Source organism: Liolophura sinensis, chromosome 1 (genome assembly GCF_032854445.1).
Source record: "Liolophura sinensis isolate JHLJ2023 chromosome 1, CUHK_Ljap_v2, whole genome shotgun sequence".
Taxonomy (NCBI): Eukaryota; Metazoa; Mollusca; class Polyplacophora; order Chitonida; family Chitonidae; genus Liolophura; species Liolophura sinensis.
The window spans coordinates 90,173,521-90,187,834 of record NC_088295.1 but is presented as its reverse complement, the minus strand read 5'-3'; the positions used below and the strand labels follow the sequence as shown (position 1 = coordinate 90,187,834).

Genomic DNA, 14,314 nt, shown 5'->3' with positions numbered 1-14,314 from the left:
ATGATTCACTTGAAGCAGCCATGTTGTAAAAGCCCTTATGTACTTCACCAATGGCACTGATGATTCACTCCGAGCAGCCATGTTGTAAAAGCCCTTGTGTACTTTGCCAATGGCACTGATGATTCACTCCGAGCAGCCATGTTGTAAAAGCCCTTATGTACTTCACCAATGGCACTGATGATTCACTCCGAGCAGCCATGTTGTAAAAGCCCTTATGTACTTCACCAATGGCACTGATGATTCACTCCGAGCAGCCATGTTGTAAAAGCCCTTATGTACTTCGTCAATGGCACTGATGATTTACTCCAAGTAACCATGTTGTAAAAGCCCTTATGTACTTCACCAATGGCACTGATGATTCACTCCGAGCAGCCATGTTGTAAAAGCCCTTATGTACTTCGTCAATGGCACTGATGATTTACTCCAAGTAACCATGTTGTAAAAGCCCTTGTGTACTTCGTCAATGGCACTGATGATTCACTTGAAGCAGCCATGTTGTAAAAGCCCTTATGTACTTCACCAATGGCACTGATGATTCACTCCGAGCAGCCATGTTGTAAAAGCCCTTATGTACTTCGCCAATGGCACTGATGATTCACTCCGAGCAGCCATGTTGTAAAAGCCCTTATGTACTTCACCAATGGCACTGATGATTCACTCCGAGCAGCCATGTTGTAAAAGCCCTTATGTACTTCGTCAATGGCACTGATGATTCACTCCGAGCAGCCATGTTGTAAAAGCCCTTATGTACTTCGTCAATGGCACTGATGATTTACTCCAAGTAACCATGCTGTAAAAGTCCTTATGTACTTCACCAATGGCACTGATGATTCACTCCGAGCAGCCATGCTGTAAAAGCCCTTATGTACTTCGCCAATGGCACTGATGATTCACTCCGAGCAGCCATGTTGTAAAAGCCCTTATGTACTTCACCAATGGCACTGATGATTCACTCCGAGCAGCCATGTTGTAAAAGCCCTTATGTACTTCACCAATGGCACTGATGATTCACTCCGAGCAGCCATGTTGTAAAAGCCCTTATGTACTTCGTCAATGGCACTGATGATTCACTCCGAGCAGCCATGTTGTAAAAGCCCTTATGTACTTCGTCAATGGCACTGATGATTTACTCCAAGTAACCATGCTGTAAAAGTCCTTATGTACTTCACCAATGGCACTGATGATTCACTCCGAGCAGCCATGCTGTAAAAGCCCTTATGTACTTCACCAATGGCACTGATGATTCACTCCGAGCAGCCATGTTGTAAAAGCCCTTATGTACTTCACCAATGGCACTGATGATTCACTCCGAGCAGCCATGTTGTAAAAGCCCTTATGTACTTCGTCAATGGCACTGATGATTTACTCCAAGTAACCATGTTGTAAAAGCCCTTATGTACTTCACCAATGGCACTGATGATTCACTCCGAGCAGCCATGTTGTAAAAGCCCTTATGTTCTTCGTCAATGGCACTGATGATTTACTCCAAGTAACCATGTTGTAAAAGCCCTTGTGTACTTCACCAATGGCACTGATGATTTACTCCAAGTAACCATGTTGTAAAAGCCCTTATGTACTTCACCAATGGCACTGATGATTCACTCCGAGCAGCCATGTTGTAAAAGCCCTTATGTACTTCGTCAATGGCACTGATGATTCACTCCAAGTAACCATGTTGTAAAAGCCCTTATGTACTTCACCAATGGCACTGATGATTTACTCCAAGTAACCATGTTGTAAAAGCCCTTATGTACTTCACCAATGGCACTGATGATTCACTCCGAGCAGCCATGTTGTAAAAGCCCTTATGTACTTCCCCAATGGCACTGATGATTCACTCCGAGCAGCCATGTTGTAAAAGCCCTTATGTACTTCGCCAATGGCACTGATGATTCACTCCGAGCAGCCATGTTGTAAAAGCCCTTATGTACTTCACCAATGGCACTGATGATTCACTCCGAGCAGCCATGTTGTAAAAGCCCTTGTGTACTTCGTCAATGGCACTGATGATTCACTCCGAGCAGCCATGTTGTAAAAGCCCTTATGTACTTCACCAATGGCACTGATGATTCACTCCGAGCAGCCATGTTGTAAAAGCCCTTATGTACTTCACCAATGGCACTGATGATTCACTCCGAGCAGCCATGTTGTAAAAGCCCTTATGTACTTCACCAATGGCACTGATGATTCACTCCGAGCAGCCATGTTGTAAAAGCCCTTGTGTACTTCGCCAATAACTAGCACTAGAAGCATCATGTAATAAGTGGCTGTCCTGTCAAAAACCTATTAGCTCTCGATTGTCAATGTGATTTCTTATAGTGGATAGACAGATATTGGTGCAATAAACTGGATTTGGTGGTTAGTTTGAATGTTAAACTGATGCATTTTGAGCCACACATTTATGAGCAAGGAACTGAGAATGGTTGCCCATGTAACTGTGTACATGTTGGGCAGGATGCTGGAGTCGTGTCAGGGTGAGCTGTCAAGAAAACCGCCTCGGGAGTGTCACAGCTTGAAGAAAAATACTGTGACGTTGCGTTATTTTTCCTCAGCAAAGTCACATTTACTACAAGAATATCTTGTATCAGAATATGAGGGGTATTTCAACAGAGTGCGCAAAAGCCAGTAGGTTAGAACTGCCTGGCGTGAGAGAGAATGAATCATGGGTTATGGGAAATGACCTCATATTTCATCCATGACTTAAAGTTCCACATTTTGCATAATTCGGAGAATTCAAATGACCTTACAAAGGTGGTTTGATGTTTGTTTGGAAGTTTGTGTGTTTGAATTTTCATATTTTCATATTTTTGTATGTTGCTATACTTTACTGATTTAGGTAACTATCACTGCCCATATATGAGCTCAAGCTGGCATCCAAATTGATACTGCAAACTGATATCTGGCACACATTGCAATTTTTTGGTTTTATTGTTATCATTACACTGAAGTGAAAGATCTACCTGGAAAGTTTACAACCCAGAGCATCGGTCTACATTAACTGAAACTCACGTGAGCAATTGGTCTTGACATCACTTTTAAAAAAATATTCAATAGTCGTGAACTAAGACAGAATGGTCATGTCTTAATGGCTTAAAGAATATGTGGTTGTTGCTTTCAGTCTGTAAAAGGACATGTCAAAATTGATCTAAAGAAAACAAAAGCAACTGAGAAATTCAAAAATCAAAGAGCTGAAGATATTAGTGCCACCAGACATCAGGGGAAGGAAACCAATTAGCCCGCGTGCGCTCGCATGCAGTCACTCGGCTACGCTAATGTCAAAAACAGAAAGATCAGAAGCCAAAGTAGGTCAAATATAACCAGTTATTGTGTCTTTTGTTCAACAGACGGACCATCTCGTCCAGGTGACACCTATGAACTGAAGTGTCACTGTATTATTTTACAACACAAACAGTCGCCCTTTTTCCTCAAACTGTTTGCATATAAAAGAGCAACTTTCATTGCAATTAATGCACTTTTGTAGCTTTATTTTGGAGACAAAACTATATTGTTCAGATTGGACAATTTTAAAGGTTCATGAAAAGTATAATTTTATCAGTTTACACAGGATAATGCCCACAAAATATACTTACATAGACATCTTACAGACATGCGAAAAGGTGGAGGAATTACAGTAATACTTACATGTACTCGCATCTGGACCTTGCGGCGGTGGCGTTGTCACTGACATTAAGCCTGAAAACAAAGAAAATCTCTCTAAATTATCAAATTTAGAGCAAAGCTAACATGTAAATGACAAAAGCAATGTACTCCTACATTGTGTACTTAAACCCAATCACAAACCTGTAGATATTTTCAAGAAATTTTCAAGAAAGTAGGCTAGTTCATAACAGGTGCAGCATAGTACAAAAGTAATTACCTTCAACACAGATGGACATTTCATCACTGACGGTATCAACTGAGCTCCCAGAACTGATTTCACAGCTGATTCTCAGCTCACGGTCTGTGTTCTGAGGGTAATACGTCAGAGTGGAGCGTCCGAGAACCGTACAGGCATTTGGAGCCGGAGGATCATACACCAAATCTGTTTTGTTCATAGTAATTATCACTTTCTGTTGGTCATTCACATTCTGCTTGTACCAGATAGCTTTGTTCTGGGACTGTGGCGTTGCCAGCTGTCCAGAACAGGTCAGCTCTAAGGGTTGTCCCATCTTGGCGTATTTGGGTTGAACTCCAAACTTATCATCAAAGTTCTGACACATTGCACAGTCAGGATCGATGAATGTACCACAGTCCTGAGCACCTGTAACCTGTATACTCTGTGTCACACCTGCACAAAGAGACAATGTTACAGTCATAACAACCTGTGTCACTCCTGTACAAAGACAATGTTATAGTGACAACTACCTGTGTCACACGTGTAGAAAGAGACAATGGCACATGATCAAAACCCGATTAACCCACATATATTAAGTTTAAACCCTGTCTAACCTGTAGGTAGACAAGGTCACATGCAGATCCATAGTGGGGGTTCAAAATAAGCCACTGTGTATTCCTCAATCAATGTTTTTGTGACTGTCATATTAAGCCCAATATACACTGTATTTCAACAATATCTTGAATTTACCCAAGGAAATGGGACTCCCTCATTAAAAAGGTGTATTTGACTATGTGACAGAATGGGTCCTCTTGGGCACATCCTCTTGAAAACGTTTGAATTTTAGAAATTCACCATTATATAAATCGTGATGCAGCTGCAGAGAAAACCGCATGGGGAAAACCAATCTATTTTTACAGGTTGTATGCATTATGGTCTTAACTCACAAAATCACAAAATGGGACTTCATAGGTCAAGTACTTGTAACATATGGCACCCATATTAAATTTTTATCACACTATAAAAAGTAACTTCTCAAAAATCACTAACAGAATGTTTATAATAATTTACTATGAGCATTTCAATGGAAGGAAATCATCATTAAATCAAGGAAGTTTCACTTTCTTCAACATGCAAAAATTATATCTTGAAAATGTCACAAGACGTCTTCATGGCCGTTTTTCACAGATTAGGACAAAAAAGGTATAGATATACATGTATATGCTGTTACAACTTGAAAACGTATAGCATAATACACGGTGAATGCTTTATATGATTTAGGTAAATAATGAGCCAAACATTTATGTTTGGTAAAGATGTGTTCTGGTCAGGGCAATATTCTTCTGTGGTTTGTCAACTGATACATCTTTCAGTTCCAATGATTGATGTTGATTATGTGTTTTCAGCTTTTGAGTATACATATACATGTAAATCAGCATACCGTACTTAAAAGAAAAGAACTCCTTTATGCAGACTAAACCTGAAATGAAACAGCTATACAATCTATGTGGAATTTCATTTCCTTCAGATTTTATTAAGTATTCGTAAGAGAGAAAAAGGGTTTTAAACGTCTTCATTTTCTACAAATCCACCCACTCAAGGCACACTGATAGCCCCTCCATGTTTCAGAGACCGGCCCGGATAGCACAGTTGGTAGAGCGTCCGCTTCGGGACCGGTAGATCCAGGATCAATCCTTGGTCGAGTCACACCTAAGACTTTAAAAGAGGAAGTTGTAACTTCCTCGCTTGGCGTTCAGCATGAAGGGGATAGTGCAACGACTGGTTGACCCGTATCAGTATAATGGCTCGGGCGGGGCGGCTTACTTGCCTTCGGTAAGTCGTCTCAGTGATGCAGCACTAAATAAAAGAGCGGTGGAAATCCGTCCTGCAACAAGGAGGCACATTACACGTGCATGCACCCTAAGGATTCCTTCGTCGTCATATGACTGAAAAATTTTTGAGTACCACGTTAAACCCCAAGCACTCACTCACTCACTCCATGTTTCAGGCTTGTCCAATGAAAAGCCTCCTTTCCTCCTCTTGAATACTCATGGTAACATCAAGGTGCTTAAGGTTTCTCATGCCATATGATTAAGGTGCATTTCCAGTGTCAGCTAAATATGAACGCATATCGTGATAATGTCTGCCAAACTGTGTCTGGAATGCCATGTCCTGCAGAGCTACTGGGCAAAGCTAAGCAGAATGACGTATGTAATCTGTCCAAATGGTGGCTCTTTCAAGAAGTTTTCCTGGTGAGATATTGATCAAACTTCTGAAAAATGCTTAGATGGCACTGTACGGTGGATGAATCTAGTAAAATGTGTCATTTGAAAAATTATTAACTTCAGGTGAATAACAATATGGCACTTCAAGTGAAGTAGGTTACTGAGCATCTAAATCCCGCACTGCCCTCAAGGTAGGACTACAGTTGACTGTGAGGAAAATTATACAGTAAAATGAAACCTTCAGTTCGTGAAAATGTTCTCAGTTACAGCCATCACCTATTGTGTCACCAGTAAGCCACAACTGCTACATAAAACTTTCACAATTTGCAATGATGAATCCTAATACTCGCAACAACACAACATATTTCTGTGGAAAAGAATTACCTGACTACATGAATAATCAGAGAGTATGCACAATATAACTTCTCACTTCACTTACATACTTACGATGGATAGAATGTGATAGAGAGCTTGGCCATGAAAACATTATGAAGACCAATTTCACAACAGCTCCAACATCCCCCTATGGGATTTCATGTAATCTTACTCAAAGGCCCCTCATAGTCATTCAATGACCAATGCTAAAATCACAGGAGCTCTTATCTACATGTAGCTCCAATCTGGTCTTTCTGCACATACTACAGGCACATGTATATGTCATAGTATGTAATGAGACATCAGGCAGACAAGAGTTCCCGTGATAAATACATAAGAATTTGATCTAACATTTACATGCTGCAGTGATTTAATTATTTATTTGACAGGGTTTATACGCTGTACCCAAGAAAATCTTATCAGGGCATAACTCACAACTTATGGGAAAATGGCCAGTGGGCTCACAATGGGGAAAATTTTAATGTAAAATCAAACATTTTGAAAAAAAAAATGTGAACCAGGCAGCTGTGATTTTTATGTGAAGTTTACACTCAAAGGGTGCATAACTCAGGTCGCCCACCAATAAAACTTGCGAATGCATATTTATTTATTTATTTCACTGGTGTTTCACACTGCACTCAAGAGTATTTCACTTATACAACGAGAGCCAGCAAAATGGTGAGAGGAAACTGGCAGAGATGACTGGAAACCCACGAACATCCGTAAGTTCCTTCTCATGTACAGCCAGAGAGGAAGCCAGCATGAACATGAACTCACAGCGACCGCATTGGTGAGAGGCTCCTGGATCATTGCGAAGCACTGAGTTAACCCAATTTAAGTCAACCAACACCAAACACACAAACCTCCGCTTATACCTATAATACAACCAATGTTCAATCAGCAAGAAAGAGGTGCGTATGTGTAATATAAAAGTGCATATTTTGTCAAATCAGTCCCTATTTGGTACATTTATGGCTGCAAGTTGGAAATCAGACCTTTGGGAATGCAGCTATATATCAGCCCCTAAAGCAGGTAGGTTATGCCCAGCTTGTAAGACCACTTCAGCATTATGGAGGGAGGAACCCACAGCCATCCATGGGTTGCTGACAGACTTTCCCACATACAACCAAAGAAGAAGCCAGTATGAGCTGAACTTCCCACTGGTGGGAGGCTCCTGGGTCCACATGCTGCAGTGAGATCATAGTATGGCCAAACTTTTCATGGAGAGAGAATGACCAGACAAACTTTCTCGAAACAGACTAAATTCAGTACTCAATTGTCATTTGAAAAAAAAAGATATAGAACATGAACCTCTGTTCAAAGGATGGAGTAACTACTGTAGGCCTATATACATAGCATCTAACCTTACCATGTATAGACACATTCTGGACATTTGAAAACTGACTCGTTCCACTGGCACTTGATGTCGTGGTACACCTGAATGAGGCTGGATCGCTACACCTGACTGAATGTATCCTCAGCTCAAAAAACCCGGATGTTCTACCAGCATCAAATGACGTGGTAACATTAGCCCGCTGCTGAATATCACCGATAGTAGTTCCCCATGTAGGCAGGTATGGATCTTGACTAAACTGGGGCGTTATATTCAAGGAGGTTGTCATATACCCCAGCATCATTGGCCTTCTGCAGACCTAGTTTATACAGCAAAGTTCCTTGTGAAAGTGACTGTTCTCTACAGGTGATCATCAGAGTGCTTCCCTCATTCAGGCTGGTTGGGGACACAGATATTTCCACACCTGACACTGCAACATAACAATGTTAGCATTATTATCCAGTACTATAAATGATAAGAAATCCAGCATTAGCGAAACAGAAACAATTAAGCATAAAAGTCAGCGAAAGCTCACTACAGGACACACACTCTCTTCCACTTTCTACCAAAAGTAGATCAATGTACAATGTACATTGTATATGTATGTACATGTATACAGACTCCCAGGAGAATAAGGCACAATGGCCTGTCAGAATGTACCATGACAATGTGTTGGCAATCACAAGATTTCTCAACAGTAATACTGCCTGTACTCTGACAGTAGGCCTATATATACTATATAATGTACTTCACACATTTGCAGGGCTTCAACTGTATGATCACCAAAGAAAATAATAGACAAAACATAGGACACTTTTACAAAAAGACAAAAGAAATGTAAGACACATCTGACCAGAATAAAGGATATGAAATTGACACACAGGTGTAATTTGGAAACAATGAAGGAGCCAAACAATTACCTCGGCCCCAAGAAGCTCTGGTATTTCAAGGTATTTTAACTAAAATATGATAGGAAACAGCGATGAACTGCATACATCTACTTCTCCCTTTTCTTTTACATACCGGAACAGATATATTCATGCCTTTTCTGACATTCACTGGAGCAATCGATCTACTACACACACATATATAGGCCTATATCCCTGCTCAATCGTGCTGACCCCAGAAATGTCAAGGTGTCCAAAACTCTGGACTTTCAAACAGCTAAAAAATGTATTTTAGGTGATTTCCGGTGACTTAAATTATAACTCTTGTTGGCTGAAGTTACATAGGCCTATCCATTGATTAACTACCATCCAAGTCCAACAGGCCAACAGTTTCAGAGGCTGCATAGGTTACTGAAAATCAGTCCATTCATACAGCAGAAAATGTTTTTTAGACGAATTTCTGGCAATTAAAATGCTAACTCTTGTTTGTTGAAGCAATGCAACCTCCATTCCTGCCCAATAGGTCTGTGCCCACTTGTACGAAGCCCACTTAACGTTATGAGCATGTAACGGCCATGGAGCCGTAATACCTACATTGCTGGTTGCCATGGTAGTTACGTGTTTGTTACGTTAAGGCTTTGTGCAAGCACATTCTGGACATTTGAAGACTGGCTGCCCTCACTAGTACTTGATATGCATACAGGAGGCCGCTGACAGGTTCAATAGTTCTGGCTGATCGACCAGTAATTTTTCTTTATGCAAGAATTCCTCTTGCTGTATATGTTGTCTTTTAAACATATGTATGCTCAAATGATTAATTGCGTTAACTTATTTCATAGATATGTTTCATTCTTCCCAGTTTTGCTTTCAGTAGTAATGTGGACGATAGGCTGGGAACATGGCCAACTGATCTAAAAGCTAACATTTACACATCATCATCAGAGGGTAACTAGCCAGAAATACGAAAGAGGGTGTTCAAACACAAGAGCATTTTGTTATAGCAGGGTGTCCAGATTTCATTTTCTAATGTCTCTCCCATGTGAAAAGTCCTGAAAACGGGGTATACTAATAGTGCCAGTTTTCTTTCCCCTGGCTAACCCTGTGATCATTATATACATCTCCTCAAAGCTTCACATACTTGCAGTCACAAGAAACAACTAAAACGTCTCTCCAGCTACATTTATGTCAAAGGGCAGAGTTTTGTGGGGCCTATTGTCAGCTAGTGGGCCCTCACTTGTTAGGCTGGGACATTGATTCCTCTGCTTATACTGAATGTCCTAAACGCTCAGCAAATCAATTCAACCTCAGACATATAATGCATATTTGGCATATTAGACTCATGTTAATTATCTGATCTCATCAACTTATTGTTTAGAATTTGTATAAAGTTTGTTTGTGCCTCTAGCTGGACAGTACATTTTAGTGTTCAAAATCTTGTCAATAACACTTTCAGTTTGCATCTAAATAGAGTGCGATCTGTGAGACATGTTCAATTTCTTTACTGTAATAAGCCACATTTGCATTTCAAGAGGTGAGCTACAACACTCACGACAACAGGGCAGCCGAGGTCAAATTAGCATCCAGACGAAGACAGCGGCCTTTCAAGTTTGATGTTGCAGCTGCTTTTCACGTCCAATAAAATGTCAGCATTTCAAAATAACACTTTCCACTTGACATTTCTAGTTTCTCCATTGTTTTTACTATAAGTTACTGTGAATGGGGACATGATTTCCAATGCAGAATTTCAATGAAACAGATATTTAATGCAGTCATTAAGCATGCCGCCTACAGCATATAAGCTGTTGAGTAAAAATTAGCGCCAGCTCTCACATATATAATGCGAGATATAGGCCCTATAATATAGGACATTTAGGAAAATAAAGGATATGGCTCTAAAAATATAAGACACAGGACACGGTGGAAGCCCTGACATGCCCATTTCCTTGCATGCCTAACACTATTATTCATATACCCATGCGCCTACATGTACAATGTACACGGTACCTGCCGTCGAATCCACTGTGTTACTCACCGGTACAGGTAGGGATTACACAATTACAGGTACATGTAGCTATAGGCCTATATATGCACAGGCACACGTAGGCCTACATGTACAAAACTGAAAGCCCTCTATTCTATCCACGAACCAGGAGTGTGATGGCCGGGTGGGTAAGCCTGAAGATGGGAGGCCGGCTAGCCGACAAACCGTCACAGGCCATCATGGTTCGTCTCGTCAACTTAAACGTTATAGCAGTCCTGATTACAGGTATAACAAACCGACTTACCCCGCACAGGTGTGTGGAACACTGTCACCAACACCAACAAGGCCAAGTGCCACGACATTGTGTAAAAAACTGAAAATCTGTGAGTTAAAATTCCTACATCCAAACTCTCGGGGCGTCCGTTGACCTAAATGTGCCCAAACCTGAACCGCTATCCTGAAGTAAATGGCGGATATAAATTTAGGTCACACCTAATGACGCTGTTCGCCAATATTCTCCCAGAATGCAGTTCGCCCCGTGTCGCTTGAGCCTATATCTTCACAGGTAGGCCAGGGGCACTCTGAGGGGTTTGTGAATCGTCTAAATAGCTTGCAGATCGTGTCTATGTTACAAACCTTTTGTTTTCTGGAGACTGGTACCCTAATAATAATATGTGTAGACCCGACCCTTCCTCCATAAAAGAGGAAACTTGTATAGGCCTACACGTGTTTCAGGCGGCAAAAACCAATACGAAGGTTGAACACACAGCCTACAACGTTAATCTTTAATTTATAACCTTTATACAGTGCGGCGTGCCGTTAATTGTACACCTATGTTTTCAAATCCTAATGACGTAGGCCTATTCTAAAGCTTCGAAGTATTTTTTAATATCGATACCGAAAATGTGAAGTGCTAGGACTAGGCCTACTGGTGTCTGAAATACAGTGGATGAAATTAGGCGTCTTTCTTGTTTAAATTTCTTTAAAATAACTTTAGAGCTAATTTTCAAAGCTTTTGAAAATGTTATAGTCTAAATGTCATAGGTAGAATGTTACCATCAAATGGAAAGGCCGGTGTGCTTGGATGATGAGGCAAGCTTTCGTTATCAATCCTCAATCCATTTGGGGGCCTCCGTGGCTCAGTTGGTTAGCGCGCTGGTGCAGCGTAATGACCCGGAAGTTTCTCACCAATGCGGTCGCTGTGAGTTCAAGTCCAGCTCATGCTGGCTTCCTCTCCGGTCGCACGTGGGAAGGTCTGCAGCAACTTACGGATAGTCGTGGGTTTCCCCCGGGCTCTGCCCGGTTTCCGCCCACCATAATGCTGGCCGCCGTCGTATAAGTGAAATATTCTTGAGTACGGCGTAAAACACCAATCAAAAAAAAAAAAAAAAACCAATCCATTTGTTGCCTTCTGACTCAACTTTACTAATCTCAGTCACAGTAAAATGTTTAATATAAGACAACGGAATGAACAATTCTGCATTATGCTCAAGATTATAAAGTAAATTCACTTTCAATATTTTATACATAGCTTATAGTTTAAGGCTATATATGTAGAGGGAAATGTCAAAGGGGAAAATATCCACAAACGGAAAATGAGAGGTTTGTCCCTTGGGGGAAATGTACATAGAGGGAATGTCCATAGTGGGTAACGTCCATAGGAGGAAATTTCCCATAAGGAAAAATGTCTATAGGGGAAAATGTCCATAGAGGGAATTGTCCAAATGGGGAATTGTCCACAGGGGGAATTGTCCACAGGGAGAATTGTCCATAGTGGGGTAATGTCCGTAGAGGGAAATGCCCATAGGGGAATTGTCCATAGTGGGGAAATGTCCATAGGAGGAAATTGCCCATAAGGAAAAATGTCTATAGGGGAAAATGTCCATAGAGGGAATTGTCCAAATGGGGAATTGTCCACAGGGGGAATTGTCCATAGTGGGGTAATGTCCGTAGAGGGAAATGCCCATAGGGGAATTGTCCATAGTGGGGAAATGTCCGTAGAGGGAATTGTCCATAGGGGAATTGTCCATAGGGGGAATTCTCCATATGGGGAATTGTCCATAGTGGGGAAATGTCCGTAGAGGGAAATGTCCATAGGGGGGTAATGTCCGTAGAGGGAAATGCCCATAGGGGAATTGTCCATAGTGGGGAAATGTCCGTAGAGGGAATTGTCCATAGGGGAATTGTCCATAGGGGGAATTCTCCATATGGGGAATTGTCCATAGTGGGGAAATGTCCGTAGAGGGAAATGTCCATAGGGGAATTGTCCATAGTGGGGAAATGTCCGTAGAGGGAAATGCCCATAGGGGAATTGTCCATAGTGGGGAAATGTCCATAGGAGGAAATTGCCCATAAGGAGAAATGTCTACAGGGGGAAATGTCCATAGAGGGAATTGTCCATAGGGGAATTGTCCATAGGGGGAATTGTCCATAGGGGGAATTGTCCATAGTGGGGAAATGTCCGTAGAGGGGAATGACCATAGGGGAATTGTCCATAGTGGGGAAATGTCCATAGGAGGAATTGTCCATAGTGGGGAAATGTCCGTAGAGGGAAATGTCCATAGGGGAATTGTCCATAGTGGGGAAATGTCCATAGGAGGAATTGTCCATAGTGGGGAAATGTCCGTAGAGGGAAATGTCCATAGGGGAATTGTCCATAGTGGGGAAATGTCCGTAGAGGGAAATGTCCATAGGGGAATTATCCATAGTGGGGAAATGTCCGTAGAGGGAATTGTCCATAGGGGAATTGTCCATAGTGGGGAAATGTCCGTAGAGGGAATTGTCCATAGGGGAATTGTCTATAGTGGGGAAATGTCCGTAGAGGTAATTGTCCATAGGGGAATTGTCCATAGTGGGGAAATGTCCGTAAAGGAAATTGACCATGGGGGAAAATGGCCATAGGGGAAATCGCCATGGGGGTGGGGTGGGGCGGTTGGTTGCACAGAGGGGAAATGTCCATAAAGGGAATGTCCACAGGGGGAAAAGTCCATATGCATAGGGAGAAATATCATAGGTCCCTGTATATGCATAGTTGATTGCATGAATGGATGCTTGCGATCTCCTTGCTCTAACCTTTCAGTGTCGAACGCCAAGCAAGGCAGCAACAAGTCCCATTTTTAGTCTTTGGGCATGCACTAACTGTACAGACACGCGTATATAAAAACGACACGAACCATACATACGAGCTTTTGCCCTAAACAATTGTTGCCATACCTGTCTTAATTTCTAAAATAGGCCCAAGATTTCGCTGTGGAAAAAGATTAATTTGAACAATGGAAGAAAAGTCCCCAAAACATCGAAATGAATGCTATGTGAAAAAATTCCATGTGGATTTGTCAATATTATAATTTATAATGTTGCCATTATAATTAAAAAGTATACATTTTTGTAGGTGTCCTGACTAATGCAGGTCTCGCCATTGTTAGGCCCATATACATAAAAGATGAGTAGAGCGAGTATAAGCCGCTGCATGCATTGTTAATATATAGGCCTAACAGGTGATTCATTTGGGAGGCTATCTGGATGTGTTTTTATATATGTATAATATGATTATATGTATGCTCAAATCGGGGTTAGGTCGTCTTTAACACTTTTCGGTCATATGGCGACGAAAAGTCATTGGGTGTAGCATTTTCTTTCAAGTCGCTCTTATACTACGAAACAATATTAGTATTTTAC

At 41.4% G+C, this 14,314-nt stretch overlaps 1 protein-coding gene across 1 annotated transcript; it reads right to left on the bottom strand.

Annotated features, from left to right (window-relative positions):
* Positions 1 to 3,114: 3,114 nt before the first annotated feature.
* Positions 3,115 to 8,057, bottom strand: LOC135465501 (uncharacterized). The gene is made up of 4 exons (XM_064742744.1): positions 7,805 to 8,057; positions 3,878 to 4,288; positions 3,643 to 3,693; positions 3,115 to 3,119 (listed from the first exon to the last, which is right to left on the bottom strand). The coding sequence occupies exons 1-4, from the start codon at positions 8,055 to 8,057 to the stop codon at positions 3,115 to 3,117; spliced, it is 720 nt and encodes a 239-aa protein (XP_064598814.1).
* Between the last annotated feature and the right edge of the window lie 6,257 nt (positions 8,058 to 14,314).

What these genes read in the sequence shown, in the direction of transcription:
- LOC135465501 (XM_064742744.1), bottom strand. Translation starts at nt 8,057, where the DNA reads ATGACAACCTCCTTGAATATAACGCCCCAGTTTAGTCAAGATCCATAC. An exon ending in CCAGAATGTGTCTATACATG is followed by an intron (nt 4,289 to 7,804) that starts GTAAGGTTAGAT and finishes CTCTTTGTGCAG; the next exon opens with GTGTGACACAGAGTATACAG. An exon ending in AATGTCCATCTGTGTTGAAG is followed by an intron (nt 3,694 to 3,877) that starts GTAATTACTTTT and finishes CTTTGTTTTCAG; the next exon opens with GCTTAATGTCAGTGACAACG.